Here is a 14734-nt window from a genome sequence, read left to right on the forward strand (position 1 = left end):
GATAAACCTTCCCTCCGCGCTGGATTGTCCACGCGGCATGAATACCACTCCTTTGATGACCCCTTACCCCATGTCCGACTGTCCACACAGGTCCGAGGCCATTGCCTAAGCCGGGAGATACCATTTACTGTCCCTCATTGTATGGAATCGCCCCTCTTCAAAGGACACACTGTTGATCAGGGCCTCCCCACCCCCTGGGATATGATCAGGCGCACACATCCTAAGACTTGGCGAAACACTCAGCTGCGTGATGACCCCCTCCTCTTATCAGCAGGTTGAGGACCTCTATTGTGAAGGTATACGGGGGAGGGATTGACACGAGGATTATGGGGATGTCTTTTTCCTTACTTCACAATGTTATGATTGTAATAAAGAAAGGTCACATGCCATAAACCGGTGTATAAGAGGCCAGGCCTCAGAGAGGCTGTTAGAGCACCTCGAGACGATACCTTGTTGTCTGATCTGATGTGTTCTGCTCCGTCGGAATAAACTTCTGTTTCCTGCCTTCTGGTCTCCGGCGCCTGCCTCATTGCTTGGTAATTTGAATGGTACAAAGGCGGTTAACGCCGGGCAAATCTTGAGAAAGGTCATAGCCCTACCTTTTTCTACAGATCATGGTCACAGAGATTATTTATATAAAGATTGGCCATGTCTGTCTGGGTCTTGGCAGCCCCATATGCCAGGATCTCCTCTCTGGACAGTAGAATTAGGTCCTGACCCCCAGCAGGGACTGCCTGGAGAACGAAGGGCCTCTTAGGGCACGTGTTCTGCTGGAGGATTCCTGCCAGTTGGTGAGAGTGATTAATCACAGACAAATTGTACAATTATTTGAAGAATGGGATGGGAAAGAAGGTGATGCCCAAAGCCCACACGAAGTACAGACAGAAGCTCAAGAAAAGTTCTTGTTTATGTGAAAGCCGAAATATGAGGTGAGACTACCATTGTAGTCGGCGGTTCCAAACTAGGCTAGCCTCCCTCATCTAGTGAGGTGGTGGGGAAACCAAATCAGTTGGAGTAGGTTTTCCACTGGTGGGATGCATGAGGCGTCTTATTTTAACAGGAAAGTCCATGGATGGGCTGAAGAGCTTCAGCTACTGAAACGGTGTCTGTGGCTAACAAAACTCACAGAATAGAGCTTTCTGGGATTGTTTGGGCCATAGTTCAAGAGACCGGCTAAAAAGTTGGGAAGGGCCGAGTGTAGGACTTTGCGAGGATCGGTTTTGAACCCTCCAACGGCCACTGTTGAGTTGCTACTTTATCTTCGAGCTCGTACTATCTGAGAATGAGAATAATCCTGGATTAGAAGGGGGCAAGAAGAAAGAGGGGAAGTTTGCATACTGTCTGCCTTGGGAGAAGACTAAGGTCATGTACCCTGCTCTCCTTTGTGTCCGAATTCTAGAGATGGTTTAAGCCTGCTCCTGATGCAGTTAAATGTGCTGCCTTTGCCATCTGCAATTGAGTTCCTGCCAAGAGAAGGTCTTTACACCTGCTTGATAACCGCAGCATGTCTATGCGTCATTGTGTGATGATAACAATAGCAGACATTACTTGTTTTGCAATAAACATGAAAACATTTTCAACCTTCCCCTCATGCCACACCCATTATCACCTTGTACAGTTTCATAGGATGCCTAAACATGCTTGTAAGTCTCTGCTGTCCACAGATTTGCTAGCTTCGCCCTGGTGCCTCCACCATTCATGCCTTGTGCTTCTGGCATTTAGGTCAATTTGAGGTGTTGTAGCAGTGGCGGCCGTTGCTGATCAGGGGTGGCGCGTCAGTGGCAGGAGCGAGGGGGATGCAAACAAGAAAAATAACGTACCTTATCTCCACAGCGTCTGTCCTCCGCATCAGGACTTTGCCAAACAGGACCTAGGAAGCATTCAGGTTCCCCTGACCAATCACAATGCTGCAATGCAACATTGTGATTTGTCTGAGCGAGTGCCTTGGTCCGGCACTCAAACAGGGACTGGGAGCCTGGGTATGATCTCCACGCAGGCTGTAATGCAGCCTGTATGGAGAACATGTGAAGTGTGCATGACTGTTTGGCTGGCCTCAGAGGGCTGGCCAAACAGTCATTGCGCACTTGGAGTGGGCAAACCACTCCCCCCCCGCCCTGCTTTGAGAGCAGAGCAGCTCCGCCTGTCGCAAAGCAGCATGGTAACATAAAATCAGTGGCAGCTCCTCTGCTAAGGTGGAGGAGCGTCGTCCCACTACCAGAAAGCAGCAAAAGAAAGGAACAAAAATGATAACGGAATGTTATTATAATTTTATTTTGTTCTCTTGCTGCAGCAATGCATGAGGGGGCGGGGAGGAGCCGCAGAGGAGTGGTAGAATACTCCTGTGCGCAATGACTGTTTAGTCGGCCCACTCGGGCCGAGGAAAACACACATTCACCCTTCTCCATGCTGGCTGCATTGCAGCTTGCATAGAGAACATGCCCACCCTTACAGCCCTGGCTGAGCGCATGTGTCACGGCGCTCAAAACAATCACCTCGCTGCATTGCAGTGTTGGGATTGGTTTAGGGGTGGGAGCCTGGCTGCCTGCTTCCTGCTCCGACCTGGAGTCAGACACAGGTGAATAGCAGAGAAGATGCAGGACCCAGCGGCAACAAGGTAAGTGTTAATATTTTTTTTTTTTTCAATGCATCCCATGCCCCCACCCCCCACGTGGGTACCCGCACCCCCCACCCATGAGCTGTGCCATCCGCGCCTGCATAGAATGTTAATAACTTTGAGTTATTATCATTTTATCTTTCCTTTATTTACACTGCTTAAAAGCAGTGGGGCAGCACTCCTCTGCCCTTTGGAGTAGCCACCACTGTGTTGCCGCCTTCTTGAGTGTTCAAACTATGGTGGCCACTTCACTTCATGTCAATGTAAACACTTAACATGTCGACGCAAGTACAGACACCACCGACACCACTTGTACCAGAGGAAAATTTGGCGCTGGTTCACATGTCTGACTCCGAACCAACTTCAGCACAATCCTGACTGGTGTCACACTACGAAATTACAAGAGCGCCATTAATCACCATATAGGCTGGTTCTAATCATAAGATGTTGATGAGGCAGGCAAAGTGCAGGCCATCAAGGGCACAAGTCCTTCCAGTCCCCTTTTCCTGTGGCAATAGCCACCAACCCACTTTAGCTTACCTTTAGTTGCGCACAACCAGCCTGTAGGAGGCAGGATCCATTATTTTTTCCTACGGTGGCAATCCATCCCGTCCAACAGATGAGTCCTTCACATCATTCAGCATGGCAATGCGCTACACTTACTTTCCACTTTTCCAAATCTTCCCCCCACATCAGAGCAAATTTCAGAGGAACGTCTGTCCATTCTCTTGCAAGAGTTGTGAGTTTTACTCCAAAGGAGCCATCAAGAGGGTGCTGAACTCATAAATAGAGGAGGGGTACTACTCTTAATATTTCCTCCTGTAGAAGAATGATGGGGCCCTGAAACCCATCTTTGATCTTCCCCCTCTAAATTCCTTCCTGTGGAAAGACAAATTCAAATTGTTGACACTGGCCTGGGTTCTGTATGCCCCTTCAGGACCAACTGGATGATGTCCTTGGACCTGAACGATGCACATTTTTATATACCTATTCTGCAAGTCCCATAGACATTACCTGTGCTTCAAAGTTGCCAGAAGCATTTTCGGTTTGTCATGCTCTCCTTTGGCCTTTCCAGTGCCCCTCCGGTGTGGCAGTGGTTGCTACCTATCTTCGAGGTTAGAGGTACCTGTTTTCCCGTACCTCGATTACCAGTTATTGAAGGTGGGCCTGCTGCAGTGAGTCATAGATCACTACCAGATGACAGCGAAAATCCGCACATCTTTGGAGTTCACGATCAGTGATCTGAAGTCACACCGGACTCCTTTGAAATCTGTGGTGAAGGCCAGGGCCTGCTTTGATTAAATGTTAGTAATGGTTAGGGTTTATCTCTACTTTGAAGATGTACATGTATTAGACAAGGTTTCTGGCCCCATCCCTTCATTGGTTTAAATTGTCAATCTAGGCTTAAGGGAATATGTATTTAACTTCTGTGGAACCTGGATTATTGTGTGTTGAATTGTGTAACTATTTTATGAATTTTTATGTATTGGTAACTTTTATGGTTTTTTATGCTAAAACCGACTAAAGTTGATTGATTGATTGACTCCTTTGAAGAGGCTTCCTTTTATTGGAGCTGTTCTGGATAGATTACAGTTGAGGCCTTTCTCCAATGCAACAAGTTCAAGAGATTAAGGCCATGATCATGCTGTTTCAGCGCAGTTCTCGATCTTGGTGGGAGCAGCTCTGAGCCGTCTTGGCTCTTTAGCCTCTGTATCCTCCATCTTGACAATACCAGGAGGCATATGCAGGCTCTACAATGTAGTCTGAAGTTGCAGTGGGCCCAGCACCAACAAAATCTGTCAGATACCATTCAGATTTCAGAGGAGAGTGCACACTAGTTGTTTGGCCGCAATTGAAGTGGCGGCAGGTCCCTTTCTCTTCCACACCCAGAGCAGATGGTGGTGATAAATGCATCGCCGCTGAGTTGGGGAGGTCGTCTTGGCGAGGTGGAGATTAAGGGACTTTGATCTCCTGTGGAATCCATATCAGTCTGTTGCAGTTGCAGGCAATTCATCTGCCGGTAAATGCCTTGCTGCGGTCTATCAGGTGGAGGCTGGTGCAGGTTCTCATGGACACTACCACTGCTATGTGAAACTGCAACAAGCAGGGTGGAGTGAAGTTCTGGGTCATGTGCTGCACCACCTGAGGTGGCTGGAGAATATGGGCATTTCCTTGATCCCGAACCACCTGCTGTGATCCTGGAATACCAGGGCAGACAAGGTCAGCCTGTGGGTCTGGCAGACCTCAACATGGGATCTACATCCTGAGTTGGTGCAGGGCATCTTCTAGCAGAGGGTTGAACCCTGTCTAGATTGCTTCACCACCGTCAAGAACACGCCGTGTCAAAGGTTTACTCTTTGAAGTTTCTGTGAGGACAATCACTAGGAAGCTGGGACGAATTTGTGGCCTAATGTAGAGTCAATAAGACAGACCCTTCACAAGCCAAACCGTCAGATGTTTTATTGTTTATTTTATATGGAAAAGACACTCACAACCGTTTGGACCAAGATTAAACAGAAGAAACTAATTTTGCGTGCTGCCGGGGCTTCACCTTCCGTTCCATCAAGTTGTCCCCCAGTGCACAGCGTAAGAGCCCAACTTAATGGTTCAATCCAAAAATGTTTACATTGAAAAATCTTGAAAAATGCAACGTGAATAGTTGTCATCTGTTTTAATGACTGTTCATCGGTTTCAATGTTCACTGCATATGTCAATTCATCATCGTGACATAGTACATATGAATACTCTTAAATAAATAGCTTGACGATGAAAGTATCATAACTCTAACTCAATGGTGTCCCCTTTTAATGTCCATCGCATTGCATTTCGGGCATAAGTTCCGCCCTTCGTCAGGGGAATATTCTGAAATAAAAACACATGAAATAGATCCTTACAAGATCCTCACTGCGCAATCACACAAATTATATACAATGAAAAAAAAACTATATTGTGGGTGTCTAAAATGTGGGACTGTATGCAACATCATAGTTCCCAATGGTATTCGGATGTGCAGGAGTACATGCACCCGAGTGAAGCACACAAGTGAGCGAAAATCGGAGATAACTGCGTACGAACAAATTCTATGAACAACGTGACATGCAGAGGTTAACCGAAAGAAGATCAACAAAGCGATTGTGATCGAAGTGCCGTGATAAAAGATTAGTCGGTGGATAAACGCAAACAGTGAGTGCCTTAAATCAGTCAAAGAAAATATCCTCACGTTCTCCGCGGTGAAACCGGGATGTGTGATTTCTGTGAAAACAAAGTTAATGGCAATAAGAAAAAAAGTCCGGTGCGGTGAACCACCACATGGGTAGTCCTCTCAACACTGTATTACTGGATTAACAGTTACGAGGCCATACGAGCTGTGTGCCTTTCGTGTGTTGTAGGTGAATCATCTCAATGCGCGGGCGTTATAACTCTTAAAGTTAGTGGCGTCCGGAGCTGCAAGTTCAGTGCGTATTAAAGACATAAAAGACGGATTGAAAGTGTAGTGAAAAGTTTCGGCGCCATCTTAAAAGGGTGTTTGTGTGTGCTAATGAATGTGACAAAGTATGATGAAAACGGGGTGATAAACACACTGTGCCTTCATGAATGACAAGAGCAAAAAGGTTGAGTGGAACAACGTGAAAAGAAGACCCTTAAGTGCCAATGAACGTATGTATATGTGTATTAAAAAAAGTGCCATACAGTATAGGTGAGGTCATAGTGTAAATGACAGTCATATTCATTATGTCAAGCAAATGTTAAATTAAAGATAACAAAGAAATTCCATTCTATCATTGAGCCCATGTGGCTGCATCGTGCACAGGTATCGTATCCAGTAGTTATCTCTTTGCAAAAGTTTATTTTTGTTATTACTCCCCTCAGTTTGATCGATCACTTCTAGGATGAGGAACTTGAGTTGGGAAACATTATGTATTTTCTCCATGAAGTGTAAGGCAACAGTAGATTTAGCGTTCCTTGTTCTGATGTTGCTTTTATGTTCTAAAATCCGGATGCAGATTTTTCTCTCTATGTGTCCCACGTAACATAAGCCACATGGACATTTCAATAAATAGATGACATTAGTTGTGTTACATGTGGCATTAACTCTTAACTTGATTCTCGTGCCTTTCATGGGGTGATTCATTGTGTTACCAGGTATGGAATTATGGCAATTGCTACAATTATAGCATGGTAGGAACCCTTTGAACGTAGTGTCTTCAGTGTTTCTCATGGTTCTGGTGAGCAAGTCTTTTAAATTTGGACCCCTAGTGTAGGCAAAGATAGGCTTATTCTCAAAAAGACCTCTAAAGTCAGGTTCCATGCTCAACAATGACCAATGCTTTAAAATGATGTTTCGATAGCGATTGCTAGTTGTAGAGAATTTGGATACCACTACCGTGCGGTTAGTGTCTTCCTTCTTTTTAACTGACATCAGGTCTTGTCTGTTAACAGTCACACCTGATCTTTGAATTCTGTAAAGTATCTTCCGGGTATCCTCGTGCTCTAAATCTAGTCAACATGTTGTGAATTTGTTTGGTGCACTCTGATGGTTCTGATACAATGCGTTTCACTCTCAAGAGTTGAGAAAACGTCAGGCTATTTTATTTTTCAGACCCAGTTTATGAAAGCTGTTGTAATGTAGTATGCTGTTCCGATCGGTATCCTTGCGCAACAAATTTGTCATGAATTTGCCTTGCTCAAGTTGTATCTGAACATCCAGGAAGTTGATTTGATGATAAACATCAAATCAACTCCGCAATCGCAACAGCATACTACATTACAACAGCTTACATAAACCGGGTCTGGTGCTGAGGACTTCGGGCGGGCTTCTTACCAAAAGTCGTGACTCCTTTCCATGTTGGGCAATCCATTAATTTCCCAGCCTTCTTTGCCCCTCCTCACTTCTCCAAAGAGTAGGAGAGACTCGATTAGTTCGACCCCACGAGGGCTTCGAGCTTTTACATACATCGTACCAAGGACCATCGAGTTGTTGATCAGCTTTTTGTGGTGTACTCCTGAACAAAAAAAAACGGAAGGCTGTACAGAAGAAAACTCCGTGGAGGTGGACAAACCCCTGCATTAACCTGGCACCAACAAATGTTTTATTCTCTGCATCTGAGGACCCGGAAAGAGTCAAACAAGAAAACTGAGATCAGCTGTGGCAATTCTAGGGGTGAGTAGAGCTGCTCAGCATCACCTAGCAGCGTACAGCTGATTTTCTGAAAACAAACTTCCAGATTCAGCCTGGGAAATAGTCTAAAGGGGAGGAGTCTGTGGTTAGAGTATCTACTAGAAAGAACATTACTAAAGGTAAGTAGACTTGCTATTTAGGTTCAAATGCTAGTGCACGTACACTGCTAATAGCAATGTGCATGTGTGATGAGCCAGGCATGGGCCTCCACCTGTAACCCATAACAATTTTTCCCTGTCATTCTAAGTATATAGAAGTATGCCTTACACAAACTAGAGGGATTTGAGGGTTACAGCCTTATGGGTTACAAAGAATGAATCCGATTTGGTGCAGTGGGTCTTTTGAAAGACTACGTCTTTAAGGTTTGGCTCAATGAAATCTATCATGGAAAACTTCACTTTTTCAAAGGCCCATGTCCATTTTAAGGGCATTAGCAGACACATACAGAAGGTGCTGTAAAGAAAGTATATTTTAAACATTAACAGGAGCATAAACTGCTTTGCTTTTTGTGGTAGGATGATTGTGGGCGCCCTCAGGCAATACTTCGCATGAGAGCTCATGTGCGCCACCTTCGCACTTGGTTGCCTGCATGAAGCCAGGGACCCTTTACAATACCTTTTTGCCGCAGCTAGACAGCAAGTCCACACGAGGTCCAGGGTCTTGTGCGAGAAGGCCACGGCAGTCTCACAGCAATTTATAGTGTTAGTGGCACCGTCACCCTGTCACCTTCGTGTGGGATCCACCTGTAATTTGGGCTGCCGATTCTGCATCACCTTGACTGATGAGTGGTCTAGGGGTAGCCCTGAGGTGAAAAGGAACAGGATCTGCTGCTCGGTGGAGTTATGTGGAAGGGATGGGTTGCTATAGGAAGATGAGGTTATTGGAAGCAGGCTTCTCCCTCCTTTCACAAAACTTAAACTAGGAGCAATGATGAGTAAGTTGGTTGCTGAAATGTGGATTGTGTAGTGGCAGCCAGTTGAGGGGGAAGATAAATGTTGTATATGTGGGCGAGATGGGGAAAAGTGTGGTCATTTGGTAACATGACACTACAAGTCTCTTTTTTCTGTTTGTCTAGGGACTTCTTGAGTACGACAGAGCAGCAATGAAATTAATGAACACGAACATCTTGACTGAAAATGCGGTTGCTTGCAAGCATGAAGAATTAAGGTTGATGGACTGATCTGCTGCACCATAACCCCTTCACCCCTTGATGTTCTGGGAAATTCCATGCTATATTACCAAGATGTATCACTTGGGGAAAATTCCCCGCCCCCCCATATCTGCTTCCAAGAGTGAACTTCAAACATGAGATCTGATTACTTTAAGTCCTCAACTAGTATTTGGAGAGGAGAGGAGCAGCAGACATACATGTACCAGAAAATGAATAAAACTTGAGCACAAGGACTTTTAAATATAATGTATCAGTCTTGTTGCTCCCACCGATTTAAAGGGCGTAGACGTTCTTTGGACAGTGTGCAGTCGGGAATGCCCCCACTTGTGGTTTTTATGAATGTGCTACAAATTGCGTTCTCAAAGCTGGCTTTGCGTTCTCAAACCAAACTTGCCACTAATGGCCATTAGCAGTAATGCTCCTGTCCCTGTTACATGACATCTTGCCCTGTCAGACTTTGAGTTGAGTAGCTAGAGATCAAATGCTGCCTGTATAATTGTATACTAACCTCTGATTGTGTTGGGTTTGCAAAGATCCAGTTGTATCTGCAGAGATGTGTCTGACCTGCCCAGACTGACGATCAATGGGAAGGCGAACAGGAAACAAGTCTTGAAAGTGAACCACTCTGCTGATAAAGCAGGAGGCTTAACATTGCGTTTGTCTTAATTTGAAATCTCTTCTGAGATCTGGGCCCACCCCACCACGTTGATTAGAACTGCTTTTGTGTTTATCAATAGGTTGTGGTAATATTGCATGCCTTCTTCCATTAAACTAAGGACCTCAAATGCATTAGCACTTTGTTGGCCAGCCATTCATGGAGCGATTTGGTGTTTGGTCTCTTCTTTTAATTTAATAATGATAACTTTCCGTGTAACTTCTAAAACCATGTTATATTAATATTGAGTCCTGGAGCAGTGATTTGCTCTGTGGCAATTAACAAGTCTTGTTTGTAAACTGGCCATGTAGTCCACGGCGTGGAACTATATGACTGGTGGGTTAACGTTATGTCCCCAGAAAGGAACCTCCGAGAGCTTCTCAGCTGTCCAAGTAGCCGGTGAGGCTGGAAGTAGCAGGAGTATAAAACTACTTTTCACACAGCATAACAAATCACCTTGAATAGGGTCAACCTTATGTTTTTATTTTACTTGTATCTTTTTTTAGGTTGCTGCAATTTCTCGGTGCAACTAAGTTCTCCCGCCAGGTATCCTAATGCTAATTCTTTTGTGTCCAGGACTGAAACACCGGGTTTTTTAAGTACTGTGATAATATATATCACTGTTGCCCCCACTCAACAACATTCCGTCCCGAGACCCGGATAAGATGAAACGTTGACTCACCCTAACCTGGATTTCAACTTAGAACTTTGAGATTGCTCACACATTTGTGCAGTGAGAGGAGTAAATAACCCACGAACCTAGCTTACAAAACATCTAATGAACATTCATTTCTCACGGTACGGATCCTTCAGTAAGTAATCTGTCGGTTACACAGTGGTTTACTCCATGCAGAGCCAGGTGTGTAGTAATCTACGGCTGGTTCAGCCAAAGCCCAAATTCAGGTTCTTCGGTCTAGAAGTTGCTTTCTTCAACTTGTGAAGAAGCAAACACACTAAGATTCGACATGGGACTATTTGTTTTTCTACAAATTACATTTCTGTTCCTTGTGGGCTCTCTGAAGGAGTTAGCGAATCCAGCGGGTACTCGTGATACTGGCTCTTGGTCCCAGTGACATGGTTGCCATACGTCAGGCATCATACTTTCCCAGTCTTAAGGTCGGAGGGAATTCTTCACTAACACAATGCAGTTTAGGTACTGGGGTGTCAGGGTAGTGCATGCATCAGCTTTCTGCATAGAGACTGCAGAGAACTAGACTAGCTGTTGTCTATCTTTTTTTACTGCTTTTGTGCCCCAGTCAAATGCTGGTGTACTAGTGTTTTGGACCTTCACAGAACAGTAGTAGCATTGACATCAGTGGCGGCTGGCACAGGTGAACGCGGTGAGGTGCGGGGAGTTGACCGAATAGGTATAATTAAATAAAAAGAAATAATAGCTATTCTGTCTTATGTTGGCTTCCTGCCTCGTCCCACAGCGCTTTCCTGAGCCGGCCGCTGCTGATTGACATACCATGCACTTACTGACAATTTCTATTGCACCAAATAAAAGGATTACCTATTTGGATTTTTTTTTTAAGTCAAATTTTTAGGTACATGTTCAGTATACATTCCAGAGGTTGTGTTTGTCCTGGGATATGTGAAAAATTGACATTGCAATTCCCCAAAACTGGATTTTGTTTTGAGACAATGTAGCTGAGATCGGAGTTTCAAAAGCATGACCCGGCACTGTTATTTATTATAATAATACCTTTGTCCCATTTATCAGACCAGTTATGTGAATTTAAATGAAAATGTTAATATACAGGTGTGTAGTTTTAATAAAAAGGAGTGACTGGTGATTGTATTTTGATCTGTGTTCTTTTATTAAGTCCTTAACATGTATTTTTATTTAGTTTGTGACCTTTCACATTATTTTAACCTATACCCTATGCTTCAGGCCAAAAGAGGCCCTATTGCCAAATGTTGCGCTGGATTTATCTGAAAAGTCATATATGGTTGATGAGCAAAGTCCATAATAATGAACCTTTCCTGTTGAAAACTGGGGGCCTAAATCACAAAGGGCCTTCGCACTCATGGCGGGATCTCCGCAATGGGCATCTGCCGTACAGAGGTCACGCCTGGAGTGCGGGACAGTGGTTCCGCCTGGAGTGCAGGACCCCCACCACGAGTGCAGCGCCTCTGCCACGCGCGCGGAGGCCCTTTCTGAAACGGGCCCTGGATGTTCAGATGTAGACTTGTGTTAACAGTTACTTTACTTCTTTAATGGACGTGTCACTTTCCCCTCTCCGTTTTGCCTCGCCTTCGGCTTGCACCTATTTTTAGTTGAAAGCAGCAGCACAGCTTTGTGTTTTGCACCCTACAACATTTCTGTCTTGTCAGCTTGCAGACTTATTTTCCATTAGTCCTTTTTAGGTCTCGCCTGAGCCAGCTCAAGCGCTGCTTTAGGAGAGACATTTTGTAAGCGGGTTTTCAAGTGCTACCACTGGCTTTTGGTGGCCTTAAGCTTGCATGAACGCGCGCAGCCGCCATCTGTCTTTCCTCCTGGCCGCCTTGCTCGTGATCACTTTCGCGTGCACCATTTGCTTGTTCTTTACTTTTGCTACAATCGCGGCACCGGCACTGTACCTTTAAGTAAAGCACCGGTGCTGCGATTGTAGCAAAAGTAAAGAAATAGATTTTTTTTTCTCGATTTCTTTACTTTTGCTATAATCGTGGCACCTATGCTTTACTTTTAACATTAAAAGTGAAGCGTGGGTGCCGCGATTATAGCAAAAGTAAAGAAATAGATTTTTTTTCTATTTCTTACTTTTGCTATAATCGCGGCACCCGCGCTTTACTTTTTCTTTTTTTGAAAACTTTTTATTGAGCGAAAATTAGGGCATTTTGAAATTACATGGCTTCTATATTGTTCATTACATATCAAAACAAGCTACAACAATACTACACACATTTCTATTACATGTTGCATTAATTAAATAGTCACAAGACAGAGGTTTTATTATTAGGGTCTAACCCCTCTTTCTGGTCCCCAAGATGTTGGCTGGCGGATTTGGGCGACTGCCCATCGCCTGTCACAAAGGTTAGGAACCTATGGGTAATATTTGACCAAAGACTAACCTTTGAAGGCCAAATCCATAAACTCACTTCTACCTTTTGGGGCATTTTGAAAATAATAAGGAAGATCTGTCCGTTCATCCCATTGGATACTTTAAAAACGGTGGTCACAGCATTGGCCATATCTTGATTGGATTATGGAAATACCCTATATGTGGGACTCCAGTCACAACTTTTACTCAGACTCCAAATTATGCAAAATGCATCTGCAAGAATGAATTTGGATATCCCTAAACATGAATCAGTAACGCATTGTTTGAGGAACCTCCACTGTTTGCCCGTGGGAAAGAGGATTATATTCAAGGCACAGTGCCTGGTATATAAGGCACTACAAGGGAAAGGGCCATTGTATTTGAGAACACACCTCAAGAAGTACCTGCCATCCAGAAATCTAAGGTCGGCACAAGCCCAACTATTGTCAGTCCATAGGTACAAACAGTTACGCTGGGGGGAAAGGAGTTTCATGGTAGGAACTGTGAAGGTGTGGAACTCTCTCCCCTTGGCGATAAAAAATAGCAAGCCCCCGATGTCATTTAGAAGTCTACTGAAAACATGGTTGTTTAAGAACTAATAGGTTCTCAGGTACAGTCCCACCGCAGAGCTTTAGCCTTTCCTTTAGTCCTAGCACCAAGACACCCCAGGGCATACGCTGCGCTTTATAAGTCTGTAAATCAAATCAATCATTTTAGTTGTTACTGTTGGCATATTGCTGTTGGCATATTGCTTAATCCCCCCCCCCCTCACGCAGACATGTCATCCATTTCTTAAATAGGCGGGTCACAGATAGAGCCCCTGAATGTGTTCCATGCTCCCCATACCTTCTCCCATTCCTGGGGGCATCCTCGATGAGTGTATACCACCCTTTCCGCCAACATAGCCTCATCCATATCTTTGCACCAGTCTCCGAGCGTCGGTGACTCCTCGGACCCCCATATCCTGGCAGTATTACGTTTGGCAAACATCATCCCCAACATTACCCAATCTTGAGCTGGGTGGGAAAGATCATTTGGTTCCCACAGATTTAGGAGACTGCGCCTCGCTTCCGGTTCAAGTGACACCTTCGCAACCTGCGACATTGTTCGCATAACCTGGACCCAGTAGGCTGCAATTTGGGGTCACTGCCATATGGTGTGATAAAAGGTCCCCTCCTCCCCACATTTGCGTAAGCAAAACTGATGTGTGGCCCTCCCTATTGTAAAGAGGGTTACTCTGGTGTAGTATGTACGGTGTAGTATCTTTAACTGCACTAAGCGAAGTCTTGATGGCATGGCTACTTCCCCTGGGGACAACAGTGCTGTTTGCCAATCTGCATCGTCGATATCTCCCAAGTCAGTGGACCATTTATGTCTGAGTGTCAGCATCGAATCCGGCATGTTGTTGATTAGCTTGCGATAGGTGAAGGAGCTAGCCTTTTTGGATATATGTTCAGCCAGCAACCTGTCCTCTAAGGGGGTGGCTTCTGGGATGTCAGTACCAGGCGTAAGAACTGAGTGTAATGCGTGCCTAATTTGCATATATCGAAACAGCTCAGTGGGTGCAAGCTCATATTGGATCCTAAGCTGTTCGAACTGAACCATTTCACCCCTCTTCCATAGATCCCCCACCGTGGAAATACCTATCAGATCCCAAGGCTGGAATCCCTTGCTGTTTTTAACCCCTTCCAGGCTCATGACGAGCTGGGCTCGTCATGAAGTAGCCTCCTACCAGGCTGATGACGAGCCCAGCTCGTCATACTCAAAGGACTTTTGAAAATTCCAGCACAGGAGGAAAATATCACTAGCATCGATGGTGTTAAGCCGCCCAAGCTGCTGTGCCCTTGCATTTTAGTCTTACCTGCGCTGTGTACCATATGTGGACTGTGTGTGCCATCGGTCCAATAAGGGAGGGTGATCTACTTCTTCCGCACTTTACTTTTAACATTAAAAGTAAAGCGCAGGTGCCGCAACAGTTGTTTCTTATTTATTTTATGCAATTAACAACCATTGACAAAGCTAATAGTCCTCGCTTGTTGTAGGTATAACGTTACGCGTGTTATCATATATC

The 14734-nt window shown here is 44.9% G+C and overlaps 1 protein-coding gene across 5 annotated transcripts in view; it reads left to right on the forward strand.

Moving 5' to 3' along the window:
• ABHD12 (abhydrolase domain containing 12, lysophospholipase) overlaps positions 1 to 11420 on the forward strand; it is a 454310-nt gene extending 442890 nt beyond the window's left edge. For all 5 annotated transcript variants that reach the window (XM_086927196.1, XM_086927195.1, XM_086927194.1 and 2 more), the window contains one exon: positions 8869 to 11420. In XM_086927196.1, coding sequence (XP_086783322.1) covers positions 8869 to 8899 — 31 coding nt within the window. In that variant the 3' untranslated portion in view covers positions 8900 to 11420. The remainder of the gene's footprint in view (positions 1 to 8868) is intronic.
• The last annotated feature ends 3314 nt before the right edge of the window (positions 11421 to 14734 follow it).

The sequence above is a fragment of the Lissotriton vulgaris genome, chromosome 6 (assembly GCF_964263255.1).
Source record: "Lissotriton vulgaris chromosome 6, aLisVul1.2, whole genome shotgun sequence".
Taxonomy (NCBI): Eukaryota; Metazoa; Chordata; class Amphibia; order Caudata; family Salamandridae; genus Lissotriton; species Lissotriton vulgaris.